At 36.5% G+C, this 13,311-nt stretch overlaps 1 protein-coding gene across 1 annotated transcript; it reads left to right on the top strand.

The window, feature by feature from the left end:
* The first annotated feature begins 5,324 nt into the window (after positions 1 to 5,324).
* LOC142162609 (uncharacterized) lies at positions 5,325 to 5,936 on the top strand. Its single transcript, XM_075218859.1, has one exon. The coding sequence runs from the start codon at positions 5,325 to 5,327 to the stop codon at positions 5,934 to 5,936; it is 612 nt and encodes a 203-aa protein (XP_075074960.1).
* The last annotated feature ends 7,375 nt before the right edge of the window (positions 5,937 to 13,311 follow it).

The following is a 13,311-nucleotide window of genomic DNA, read 5'->3' as shown; positions in this document are numbered from 1 at the left end:
GTGCAAATTATTGGAAATCCGATTTTCATTAAGTATTTACTAGTATGTTTCCTTTCCTGTTTTTATTACTTGTACTATTAAGTCTGTTGTTAGCTTAGGAAAGCAAGTCTAAGTAATTTAATTGCTTTATTTATTCAATCTACTTTACTTGAATTTCGTGCAACATGCTAGGCTAGAATTACTTGTTGCCTTAATATGAAATTTCCATTTTTGAGTATTTTCCTGCTGCTGCTGTGTATTTACATTGGGACTACGGATGTGGGATTCCGGTAGCTCCCCCTTGTCTGTTTATTTGGGACTATGGATGTGGGATTCTTGTAGATCCCCCTTTTCTGTTTATTTGGGACTACGGATGTGGGATTCCGATAGATTCCCCTGCACAGTTATATGGAACTACGGGACTGCACCCGGTAGATTCTCCCAGTACTAAGTATTTATATTTGGGGACTACGGATCGGGATTTCGGTAGTTCCCCGCGCACTGATAGTTGGACTACAGGACGGGATCCCGGGAGATCCTTTGGATATATATATATGATGGACTACGGGACGGTATCCCGGGAGATCCACCGGACAATTGTAATTGGGACTACAGGACGGTATCTTGGAAGATGCTCGGTTGTTATCTCTGTGTTGAGCTGTATTTCCTTCCCGTGATTTATTTTGTCTCTGTTCTAGTTGTTGTTGTTCTTTCAATCCTATGTTATTTCTTGTTGTTGCACTTATTTATACTGTTTTATTCCACACTGTTAACCCTTATATCTTGTTTACTCAGTAGGGCCCTGGCCTTCCTCATCACTACCCAACCGAGGTTAGGCTTGGCACTTACCGAGTATAGTTGTGGTGTACTCATGCCCCTTCTGCGCATGTTTTTCATGTATAGATCCAGGTACCGCTACTCAGGCCTACCATCCTTGATAGAGGCGACTGCTCTAGAGACTTCGAGGTACATCTGCCGCATTCGCAGACCGAGAAGTCCCTTTCTATTCTAGCTGTTAAACATTGCCCTTCTGTATTTTCTTTCTTGTTAGATATTCTGGAGTTAGACTGTTAGATATTCCAAAGGTTTGTGTTTCTGTGAGTTTCCGGGTTTTGGGAAAGTGTACTTGGTTTTGAGAATGTTGTGTTGTATATGCCGAGCGACATTATAACTATTGTTTCCATTCAGTTATTTTGGTTTTTTTTATTATTTCTTCCGCAAGTTTCGTTTATGTTCCGCATTTGTTAGGCTTACCTAGTCGTAGAGATTAGGTGTCGTTACGACAATTCACGGAGGGCGAACTAGGATCGTGACAGAAAGTCACTGCCTGATTCATATGAGGTATCAAAGGAGTTACCTGCAGCTGTTAATAATGGCGTTGAAGCAACCCTTGATTAACTAGTGGTACCAAACATGTTCTTTATCGTTAAGGGCAAACATGCTAACCAGGAGCTGTTGTATCTTTCATGCCAAGATTCCTATGAGTAATTCCTTTCTTAATTTGAATAAACAGCAACTATTGGAACCCCTGGTGTCAAGTGTGCCGTCAAGACGCCGAGTCCAGAAATGGCTCATCTCTTCTTTGAGGTTGTCGACACTCTGCTCAAGTGATTTTGTTTTGCCTCTCTTTTATTGGGATACGTCTTATTTTTGTTTTGATTAATTAGCTCAAGTTTCCAGCTTGAACTGTTAATTCTTGCTTCATCCTATGTTCTGCTCTTGTTATTATAGGGTTTTTGTTGCACGAATCTTGGTCTTTTCAGCTGTATAGAAATTTTCATTTCGTAGCCTTTTTCAGATCGAATTTCACCAATTTGTCATTTATTCATGAACCATAAACAAGATTATTCGCAAACCATAAAGAGCTTAACCACTGTTGTTTTCCTCCAATTACTAGAAAAGGTTTATCCGTGAACTAAAACTCCTTTGACAATTGTAATAGCCTTTTTAAAATTTCAAGTTCTGTCGAAGCGGATTAACTGTTTACGTTTATCCTCATGTTTAGTTGACATTAAGCACAGGTACTCGACAAGATGAACTGAGCAGAATACCAGTAGCAATAAAGTGGAAAGTAATCTAATTTGTAGATTTATTTACTTGAATGATCATGGTAATATGCACCAATTTAACACATGAATATAAGAACTTTAAATGAACTAACTAATAATGTACAAAAGACGCAAACACACACCAATTAAGTCTGGTGAACCTGTGCCGGGAAATAAAGAATAATCTGGAGAAAAGAATCAGTAGAACAACCAGAATTATACTCACAATTGATAATAAAATTATTTTTCTATTAAAAAGGAAAAATAAGCTGTAGCCGCAATTCAAATTATTTGCTCGAAGACTACCAAAAACCCTAAAGTCTTTTCCTTCTCTCTAGGAAGACCATGAATAGTGATTCCGTTACTATTCATCAGCCATAATTCCGGCAATCCGACAAGGTAATATCTCAATATTGGTCCCAAAAAACACCCTTCTCATACCAAACAACATCCTGTTATTTTTACCCTTCAGTCTTTATCTACAAGCTTTAGATCTTACTTTTAGCTCTCGAACTACTGTAGCAGATAGTCTCTATTGCATCTGTTATGTTTTTGTTGTTGGTGACGTGAAGTGAATGGTTTGTTTTGGATGCATAGGTTAAATCCACATATTTGCTGCTAAAATCTATAACCTATTGCAACATAGTTCGTTACTGTAGCTTCATCTCCTTTAGCAAAAGGCTGTTTTGTACTGAAAATTAACATTGTTGGTCGCAGTTACTAGTTAGAGAGTTCAGCTTTTGTAGCAGACATTATTGATACGTGATCTTATTTTTAAGATATTGTAGCATCGTCTTCTTTTAGCAGAAGCTCCTGTATACTTTGTCAAGTAATTAAAGTGCTAAAGAATTACTACAGTTGATCGATGTAAAGTGAATCTTTGCTGAAGAACCGAATATCTGTAGCTCCTCCAACCTGGAAAGTTGAAGTCGTTCATGGCATACAAGCCTGGCGACCAGCCTCATACAATGGCTGGTCAGCCCTCCCAAGCACTCCCTAACAACATAGCATCTATGAATTTTGCTGCTGTGTTAAAACCAGATGCGATCAATGCGGTTGCGCAAAAGATATCAACTGTTGCGTCGAGGGTTGAGCCAATAATGCCTAGACGTGCTACATTCTTGCAAGGACAACTTATGGTGAAGTTTACAGAGGCAGAAATTCGACGCATGAACATAATTGAAGGTTTGCAATATGCCATAGTGTGTAAGTTCTCATATGGCTGGCCAGATATGCAAGAACTACGTAAAATCATACCAATGCAGTGTGGAATTAGAGGAGAATGCACCATTGGTTATCTGCGGGATAAACACATCTTGATACGACTAACTTTATGGCAGGACTACATCGAGTTTGTGTCGAAAAGTGTATACTATATCAAGGATAAATTTGGACAAGAATACCAACTGAGAACATTGATATATGATTCAAAATTTAAACCTGGAGAGGAAACATCGAAGGTGATGGCATGGATTTCTTTTCCAAATCTTTTGCCAACTTATTTCGTAAAAGAATGCCTTTTTTCCTTAGCATCAGCTGTAGGAGAACCACAGCACCTCGATATGGCAACTATCAACAAAACAAGGCCAAGTTGTGCAAGAGTGAAAGTGTTAGTTGACTTACTAACAGACATGCCGAAGAACGTTCGTATGGATATTGAGAATGAGGTTACAAAATCGACAAGAACAGAATGGGTGACGATTAGATATGACTACTTACCTAGGTCTTGTAAAGAGTGTAAACTACAAGGGCATGACATAATCGAATGCTGGAGAATTCATCCGGAGATAATGAAAAATAGAACTGTCGAGCAACAGAAAAATAAAGAAGTTGTTGGTGAGGGTAATAAGGAAGCTAGAAAGCAAGCTGCTCCTATAATGATTCTCAGTAGTGGCAAGGTGGTTGGTAATGTAGGCCCTCAATGGAAGGAAGTAAGGGACAATAGAGGGCAGAACAAAGGTAACCAAATTGAGGGTAATGGTGCAGCTGGGAAAGAAATTGTTGTTGTGGATAATAACTCAGCAAAACAAATACAAACAGCCAACCAATTTGCAGTGCTAGAAATTGAAAATGGTGAGATTAATGAAGGCAACCAACTGGCAGCTGTGGAGGAAACTCAAGTTCCAAAACCACAGGCAACAATGATATTCAGCAAAATAATTCCACAGCAGGTGTGGAGAATGAGTCAAAGGAGCTGGAATTTGATTTTTCAACTAGACAAATGGTACAAAAGGCAACTTCTCCTAGCTCATCCAGGAGACAATCATCCAAGACACAACCCAAGAAACTGAACCCTGCAGCACCTACTTTCAATCCTACAGCAATAAGAAATCATGCAGCAAATAGGGAATCAACAGCTGGTTGTGTACAAAAAGATTTGGGGAATGAACAACATTTTCACAATGAGTCAACTGCCCACTGGGTACAAATGGCATTCAAAAATAATCTGGTTCAAGTCAATACTTCATGTCAAGACATTCCTTCACAGGACACCAAAGTTGAACAACAATTAGCAAACAATAAAGAAAATGAATTTGTTGAAGATACAGATTTTGAGAAATTCAGGACCACTGAAAAAGAAAAATGGGCAGGAGGGAGATTATGGCTCAACCAAATAGAGGAAGACTTAGCAGATGGTCAGATTCCAGATACAATGCATAGTGATGAAGAAGTTGGAGGAAATAAAGTAGAAGATGAGGATCAAAGTGTTAATGGTAATGCCAATGCAATCAATATTCAAAGCATCAATGAATGCACAAATGCAGCAGCAGCAAAAGAGGGGAACATTAATATTATAGATCTAGGAGGGACTTCACATAATGTTGTTAGTAATATCTTGAAAAAAGCTAAAAATGCAGACAAGAAACAAGACAAGAATGCAGACAAGAACCAAGCTATGACAGTGCAGGTCTATGCAAGAAGTACTGTTCCATTGAGCACCGTGCAGGATGTAGCAGGAAGTATCGTTCCATCGAACAATACAATGTTGTTGACCAATGAACATGCTGAAAAAGATGTTGAACTCATCAACCTGGTAGAGGATATTGTTACATCAAAAGAAGCAATAGAAGCACATGATCAAGTTAACCATGCAGAACTTAAAGGTAGAGACATGGATGAGGAATCCATTGCACAAAATTTCCTTAATGTTACCAAGTAGGGAGATCTGTCGCCAAGGTTTATTGAACTAGTAAAATCTGCAAAAAAAGGAAAAAAGAATCAGTCAAAAGAGACTTCTACTGTCCCAGTTAGTGGAGTACAAACAAGGAGAACACTGTCCAAATCCCAAAACATTTAATGGATACCATTATATGGAATGTCAGGTCAGTAAACACGATGCAAGCATTTGAAAGGCTGATTACAATGCACAGAAAACATCATTTTGAGTTCATAGGAATCCTTGAGCCCATGCAACAGTCTCACAAAATGGAGAGGTATAGAGCAAGAATTGGTCTGGCACAAGCTGTGGTGAATGTGTCACACAAGATTTGGGCATTTATTGATGAAATTTTTGAGGTTACTATTTTATATAACATGACTCAACAGCTGACTTTGAGATTAACGCACTCTGAAACACATGTTGAGCTCATCCTTACACTAGTCTATGCCAAATGTGATCGCACTGAAAGAATAGAACTGTGGGATTCATTGTATGCAATGTCATCAGATATGACAATACCTTGGCTAGTCGGAGGCGACTTTAATGTGATATGGGATGAGGAAGAGAAATTTGGGGGCTTGCCAGTTTCTCTCATTGAAGTAGACGACTTCAGGCACTGCATCAACACCTGCAACTTGACAGACTTGGGTTTTAAAGGAAGCATATTTACATGGTGGAATGGAAAATCAGAGGAGGACTGCATTTTTAAAAGATTGGACAGATGTCTTGGCAATAATGAGTTACAATAGACCTTTCCTGGTTTAGAGATAACTCACCTATCCAAAATTGGGTCTGATCATTGCCCAATGCTGCTGAAATGTGATATAGAAACTCCTCCAATTAAGAAGTCATTCAGATTTCTTAACTTCTGGACAAAGCATAAAACATTCAAAGATGTTGTAAAGGAGAATTGGAATGCTGATTTTAGTGCTAACCCTTTTTGCATTTTTAACTACAAGTTAAAGAAGCTTAAACAAGCACTATCTACCTGGAGCAGAGCTACATATGGGGATATATTCCAGAAGATTGCAAGCCTTGAGGATTTGATCTTAGTTCATGAAAGAGAATTTGAAGTCAATCCTACACAAATGAATAGACAAAGATTACAACAGGTCCAAGCTAAAATGATTAAATATCTAGCATTAGAAGAAGAATTCTGAAGACAAAAAGCTGGCATGTTATGGTTCAAAGATGGCGATAGAAACACTACATTCTTCCATGCTCAAGTTAATGGGAGAAGGAAGAGACTGAAATTATCAAGGATCCAGAACAGCATTGGTAACTGGATTGAAGAAGATCACTTAATAGCAGAAGAAACAATAAAGCTCTACAAGGATCAGTTTACTGAGAGTGCAGTCCCAAATGATTTCGTTATTCTAAATCATGTGCCTTCAATGGTAGATAGTGATCAACATGAAAGATTGATGGCCTTACCTTCCAATGAAGAAGTGAAGAGAGCAGTTATGGGGTTGAATGGGGACTCAGCTGGTGGACCGGATGGTTTCACTGGAGCCTTTTACCGAACATGCTAGGAAATTATTGAAGAAGATGTTGTCCAAATGGTCAAGGCTTTCTTTTGCGGTCAGCAGCTGCCAAAGAGTGTTACGCACACAAACCTGGTTTTATCACCAAAGAAAAAAGAAGTGATGACCTTTGCAGACATGAGACCAATCAGTCTTAGCAACTTTGTTAACAAGATTTTCTCTAGAGTAATTCATGAGAGGTTGGTTGAATTATTACCAAACATAATCTCAGAGGAACAGGCAGGTTTTGTGAAGGGCAGGAGCATAGTTGAGAACGTACTGTTAACTCAAGAAATTATTACGGATATCAGGTTGAGAACAAAAGCAGGTCCGAACGTTGTGATTAAGCTTGATATGACAAAAGCTTACGACAGGCTATCATGGCTATTCCTGACCAAAATACTAAGGAAAATGGGATTTCCTGAAGCTTTTATTGGCTTGATCTTTTATTTGATTGGGAACAATTGGTACTCTGTGCTTATAAATGGTCAGCCTAACGGTTTCTTCAAATCATCGAGGGGAGTTAAACAAGGTGACCCTTTGTCACCAACTCTATTCATTCTAGCAGCAGAAGCACTTTCTCAGGGATTGAATTCACTACACACTAACCTGTATTTCTGTGGATTTTGGAATGCCAAAATGGAGCCCAAAAATAAATCATCTATCATACGCTGATGATACAATCATTTTCTGCTCATCTGATAAAACTTCGTTGAAACTTGTCATGGAGGTTTTGCAAGCTTATGAATCATCATCTGGTCAACTGGTGAACAAAGCCAAATCAGCCATATACCTGCATCACTTAACGGATAATGAGGTGATTAATAAGGTGGAAAGGATTACAGGTATAGGAAGACAATGTTTCCCTATGACCTATCTTGGATGTCCTATTTTTTATGCAAGAAGAAATGGAGACTATTACCAGGGTTTAATCACTAAGGTTATGGACAAACTCCAGTCATGGAAAGGCAAACTCCTATCTGTAGGAGGCAGAGCTGTTTTAAGCGCAAATGTCCTGCAGAGTATTCCAATTCATATGTTGTCAGCAGTGAATCCACCAAGTCATGTGATCAACAAAATACATAGCATTTTTGCCAAGTTTTTCTGGAGCGGCAATGTGGGAGGCAGCACTAGACATTGGGCGTCCTAGACTAACCTGTGTATGCCTTATGAGGAGGGAGGCATAGGTTTCAGGTCCCTACATGATGTATCCAAGGCACTTTTCTGCAAATTGTGGTGGAATTTCAGGACTAAGCCCACGTTATGGAGTGCATTTATTAGTCAAAAGTACTGCAAGAAACTAAATGCAATAATTGTACCTTGGAAGCGTGGATCCCATATGTTGAGAAAAATGCTAGAATGTAGGGATTTGATTGAGCACCAAATCTACTGGAACTGAGAATGGGATCAGCACAATTCTGGTTCGACAATTGGACTGAGATGGGAGCCTTATATTTCCAAGTGCCTGCGGAGTTTGGCATCGATGAGGATATTCATAATGTCAATGATCTGGTTGAAAATGGTATGTGGAATGTGGATAAAATGTTTGAGAGCCTACCTGAAGATTTAGCACACCACATTGTGCAGAACATTAGACCACCAACTGAAAGTTCACAGTTAGATACTCCTTTCTAGATGCTTGAAACAAGGGGACATTTTACAGTAAAGTCTGCATGAGATTACCTGCGAAGAAGAGCCAACCCAAGATTAGCTTATAAGATGATATGGGTAAAAGGTTTACCTTTCAAGATATCATTCTTCCTGTGGAAGGTGTGGAAAGCCAAACTGCCACTTGATGATTTCTTGCATAGACTAGGATACTCCATGCCTCCTAAATGTTGGTGTTGTAATGATCCTAAGGAGGAGTCATTAGTACATTTGTTCTTCACATCAAATGCAGCTAGAAGTGTTTGGAGTTACTTCATGAGGAGAGCAGGAATTGCATTAGATGGGTTGTCATTACATCAAGCAATTACAAAGTGTTGGACAACACCAGTAGTACCTAGATTGAAGCCAGTGTTACAAGTTTTACCTACATGCATAGTATGGGAACTCTGGAAAAGAAGAAACAGTTTGAAATATGGAGAAGCAGTGTCAGTGAGCAGAGTTATTTACCAGGTGCCATCTACTTTGCAATCGCTAGTCCAACTGAAAAAGCTAGGACTGCAGGTGCCTCACAAGTGGCTGGACTTACTGACAATGATGGAGCAGTACACACCTCGACTGAAATATGATAAAGTGTTATGGGAATTTCCTTCAAGAGGATGGATCAAAGTGAATACGGATGGAGCATGTAGAGGGAACCTAGGGAGGAGTTCAATTGGTTTCTACATAAGGGATGAGACAGGTGATTTGATATATGCAGAAGGAAGGGAGATCTCTGAAGGAACCAACAATGTATCAGAAGCAGTAGCTATTGCGGAGGCATTGAAGATGTGCAAAAGTCTTAATTATTTCCGGATATGGCCGCAGACAGATTCTATGCTATTAAATAACATTATAGAGGATTCATGGAATCCTCCTTGGTATATAACTGAACATGTAGAGGAGATTTTAAGACTGAAGGAACAAAGTATCATCAAGGTCACTCACATATTCAGAGAAGGGAATACATTAGCAGACCACATTGCCAATTATGCTCTAGATGAAAGAAATATTGAGTGCCATGGTTTCTGGGATCTGGACTCAAAAGGAAGGAGGATCATTAACGAAGATAAGATGCAATGTCCTTACATAAGAGTAAAGGTTGCAAGGAATTAGGAGGACAAGGGGAAGGAACAAAGCCAAAAAAGAGATAAATATGGAGTGGAACAAAGGCAAAATGAGAAGGAGAAACGGAATGGACTTAACTAATCAGCAGGGTCGAATCTTATGGGAAGAGATCTTGATGATCTTCTATTATACTAACATTTGGTGTTTCTGTGCAGGGAATGGTAATGTGGAGATGACTTATCATGATTGTCAATTTCATTGGGTGGTATTAGTACATGGTACTCAATACCTTGAAAGAGATATCATGATATGCATAAGCAGGGAACATATGATCAGAATGCCCAGATCGATTGCATGGGGCACTGAAGTCGAGTCTAATGCACAAGTTGTGATACATCCTCAAGTATCACAATGCTTATGACATTCAATGATGCAACTTTTCGACAAAACCTCTGCTAAAGAACAAAAGCAAATCAATAATAGAGCACAAAAGGGATGGCTAAAGGCATTGGAAACGTATCCAACATGGGGTGCAAGCGTGCATTCAATTCCTTGGATATACAACCAGCATGCTGTACAAGTGCTTAATTTCGATGAGAATCTTGCCATTAAACAAAAGCCATCGCAGCTTTTAGCATGTGGAGCTCGCCAGATTCCAAGAAGAGATGGATACGAAGGCCAATGCTGTCTTTTTGAAATTTTAAATGGACACATGCTTCATCAAGGACATGGAATACACAAATGCTTTCTACCATTATTATATGAATGCATGTTTCAAGATGTTTGGGTCCTAGAGAGTACTCGGTCGACGAGCTACAAGAGTTGGGAGGACATTGTAAATTACAACAGGATTGCACGCCTGTTTTCACAAAGAATTGCACGATGGCATACACATGGGAAAGAAGGAATGCACACGGGGTTTCGATAACAAAAAGCTGGGACATGGAACTGTTGTCTGGCAGTGTAACGCAAGCTGGACAATGAATTGGAATATGCTATTTTGGTCAAGCATGATTTTTCACATTTCTGGAGGGGCATGCATGGCATACGCATGGATGCAGAAAGGCATGCACTAGTACATTGGGATGGCAACGCTGTCGAGAAAGCAAGGACAACAACTGGATTAAGAATCGAAAGGAGCAATGCACTTTTGGCAGCTTTTAATTGTTTATTAGTTATCGACGGATCTTTTTCAACGAGGCAGTCAGCCATTATACAATAGGGACAACAGATCAACGCACGCTTGACTTTTCATCTAAGCACGTTGAAAAAGATTTGCATCAGAAGCATATTGCAACCCTGTTCCTAGCTGAAATATTTGACTGTTCCTCTATCGCATGAGGAGTCGACAACAACAATGCAGGGACGTAGAATTTGAGCATGCAATTCAATTTAGCAACTCCATAAAATCTGGGGTGCTGGAGCAAAAAACTGGAGAATGCACATGCTCTTGAACATTAGATGAGCTTTGGAGACTTGGGCAACGCATGGTAATCTTTAGTTTGTAATCACTAAAGAAGTCATGGAGATTCGACAATGGATTAGCGTCTTTTTGAGTACGGATGCAAGACACGTGTTAAATCAAATGAACTGGGCTTGGTCTGGACTAAAAGACAATGCGGAACTTCTTTTCATTGTTTAATTCATGGCCTACACATGCTTCTCATGGCTAATTTTATTATACAATGATTAGTAATACTTGTGATATCAATTTTGAGTGATCTACTCATTTGATAATAAGGTATATGTATTTTACAAAATTTATGCTCTATATTTTGTAGGACATCAAGACATTTGTATTTATTTTTTATTAATAAAAAACTAACCTTAGGCGCTTGCCTAGCAGATTAAAAAAAATATTTGCTCGAGTATTATTATATAAAGAATAATTTTATTATAAAGTATGATGTGATTTGTTATATAGGTAAGTCTATAATACAAATAAAAAAATATTATAATTCTATGAAAAATAAAAAGTGACAAATTATAATAATTTAAAGGACAACAAGCACTTAAGAAATTCAATTGAGACATGAGGAGATAATGTTGGATTGTTCAAATTGAAATCTGGGGTTTGATTTATGTGAAACAAAAAGTTGGAGCGGAAACATGATTTTGACCCTTTTATAATTTATATATCCATATCCATAACCATATTTGAATTTATAGATAAAGTTCTAAAATTTAAATTTAAATTAAATCTATATATATATATATATATTAAAGCAAGAAAGTTACCATATATAATTGACATTATGGTTAAGCCAAGTGGCAAGCTAATAAATGTCAATAGCATATGGTAACTTTATTATATATTTGACTATTTTAGTTAATTTATAGATAAAGTTCTAAAATTCGAATTTAAATTAAAATAAAATTTATCTTTTTTTATCATGTTATCATACTTAATTCGGTTAATGATCATATGCAATCATATTAGAAATTTTTGTTATTTTTTCTAATTATTTAAATACTACTTCGCCTCTAGCAACAAAAAAAACTACTCCATATAACTATAAAACTCTTTCACATTTAAAATCCTATAAGTATAGTTCTTTGAAACACTGTAGCTAGATTTGAGTAAAACGAAATTCTTTTAAAATAAATGTAATATATATGGTACATGTCTGTGTTTATCCAAATAACAAAAAAGAGTTTACAAAACCAAATAAGAGTTTACTTACATATATAATAAAGTAAACATACATGATGGAGAAAGAAACATCACAAAATCAGTCAATATTAAAAAAAATTATTTCTTTTTTCTTCTTGAAGAATATTTGTTTGAAGAGTCAATTTGCATAAATGGACATCAAAAAAATAACAAAACTTTGGCTATACAATTGCTATCACTAATTTCAATTTAGCACATTCAAGGAATTGAAAGGTATAAGCTGAAACCCTTTCATTTAGCTATAGTTAAGCCAATATTGCAAGAGTATAATATTTTTTTCGTTGAAAAATATTAGTTTTGAATCATTAGATTATGTGAAAGTTTTTTTTTTCAAACTCAACTAGAGAGAACTTCGTTTCTAATTGATAGTTTCTATAGCGACTTTTAAGTGTAACAAAGAGTATATATAAAGAAAAAATTGGTATGACGTGATATTTTTTTTTATGTAAACAAATTATTTCGAAAAAAATCTTTACTTTTTTAATTCAAAGATAATAAAAAGATAAGATATTTTTGAACATTTTTAGAGAGTTTTAAAATTATTACTATAATAGAAGTTATATCATGGATAAACTCAAAAAATCGAAATCTTATGAAATATTTACATAATATCCGGCCATATTTATTGTTTACTTTTTATAGCTAATATAAATAGATGATATACCGACAACATATGATTATACACATATTATATATGGATTATATTTAAATTACACATCATTTAATTTTTTCATTTAAGTGGTCGGGTGAGCACCTATTTACGCTGATTAGATAAAGCCAAAAGAAAATATGAAATAGTTTCAACCAAAGACTAAAAATATAATTAAAGTTCATATGTAGACAATTTTTATTAAAACTCATTCTTTTATAGTGAAATAAATTAATTTTTTGTAACAAAAGAAATAATGACATAAAAAATAAGATAAAAGAAAATAAATATTGAAAAAATGTTAGAAAGATCTAAAAACGAGAAATAAAAGATGACAACAAATTTCTTCTTATGTTTCATCTTTGTTGAGGATAAAAAATTTGAAAGTTAATCTCATCGATTTTAAATATTTTTTTTCAACTCAAATATATAGATTATAAGATAAGGATATCTTAGAATGTTTTTTACTTACATTATGTATCATTTTTAAAAAACCACTATTACTAACAAACTGATATGATTTTCGAATTTGAATTGGAATGCAATTTGAGTAGTTTGCATTGAGG

The sequence above is a fragment of the Nicotiana tabacum genome, chromosome 1, assembly GCF_000715075.1.
Source record: "Nicotiana tabacum cultivar K326 chromosome 1, ASM71507v2, whole genome shotgun sequence".
Lineage (NCBI taxonomy): Eukaryota > Viridiplantae > Streptophyta > Magnoliopsida > Solanales > Solanaceae > Nicotiana > Nicotiana tabacum.
Note: the sequence above shows the minus strand (reverse complement) of the source record. Positions and strands in the feature narration are given on the sequence as shown.

What these genes read in the sequence shown, in the direction of transcription:
- LOC142162609 (XM_075218859.1), top strand. Translation starts at nt 5,325, where the DNA reads ATGGATACCATTATATGGAATGTCAGGTCAGTAAACACGATGCAAGCA.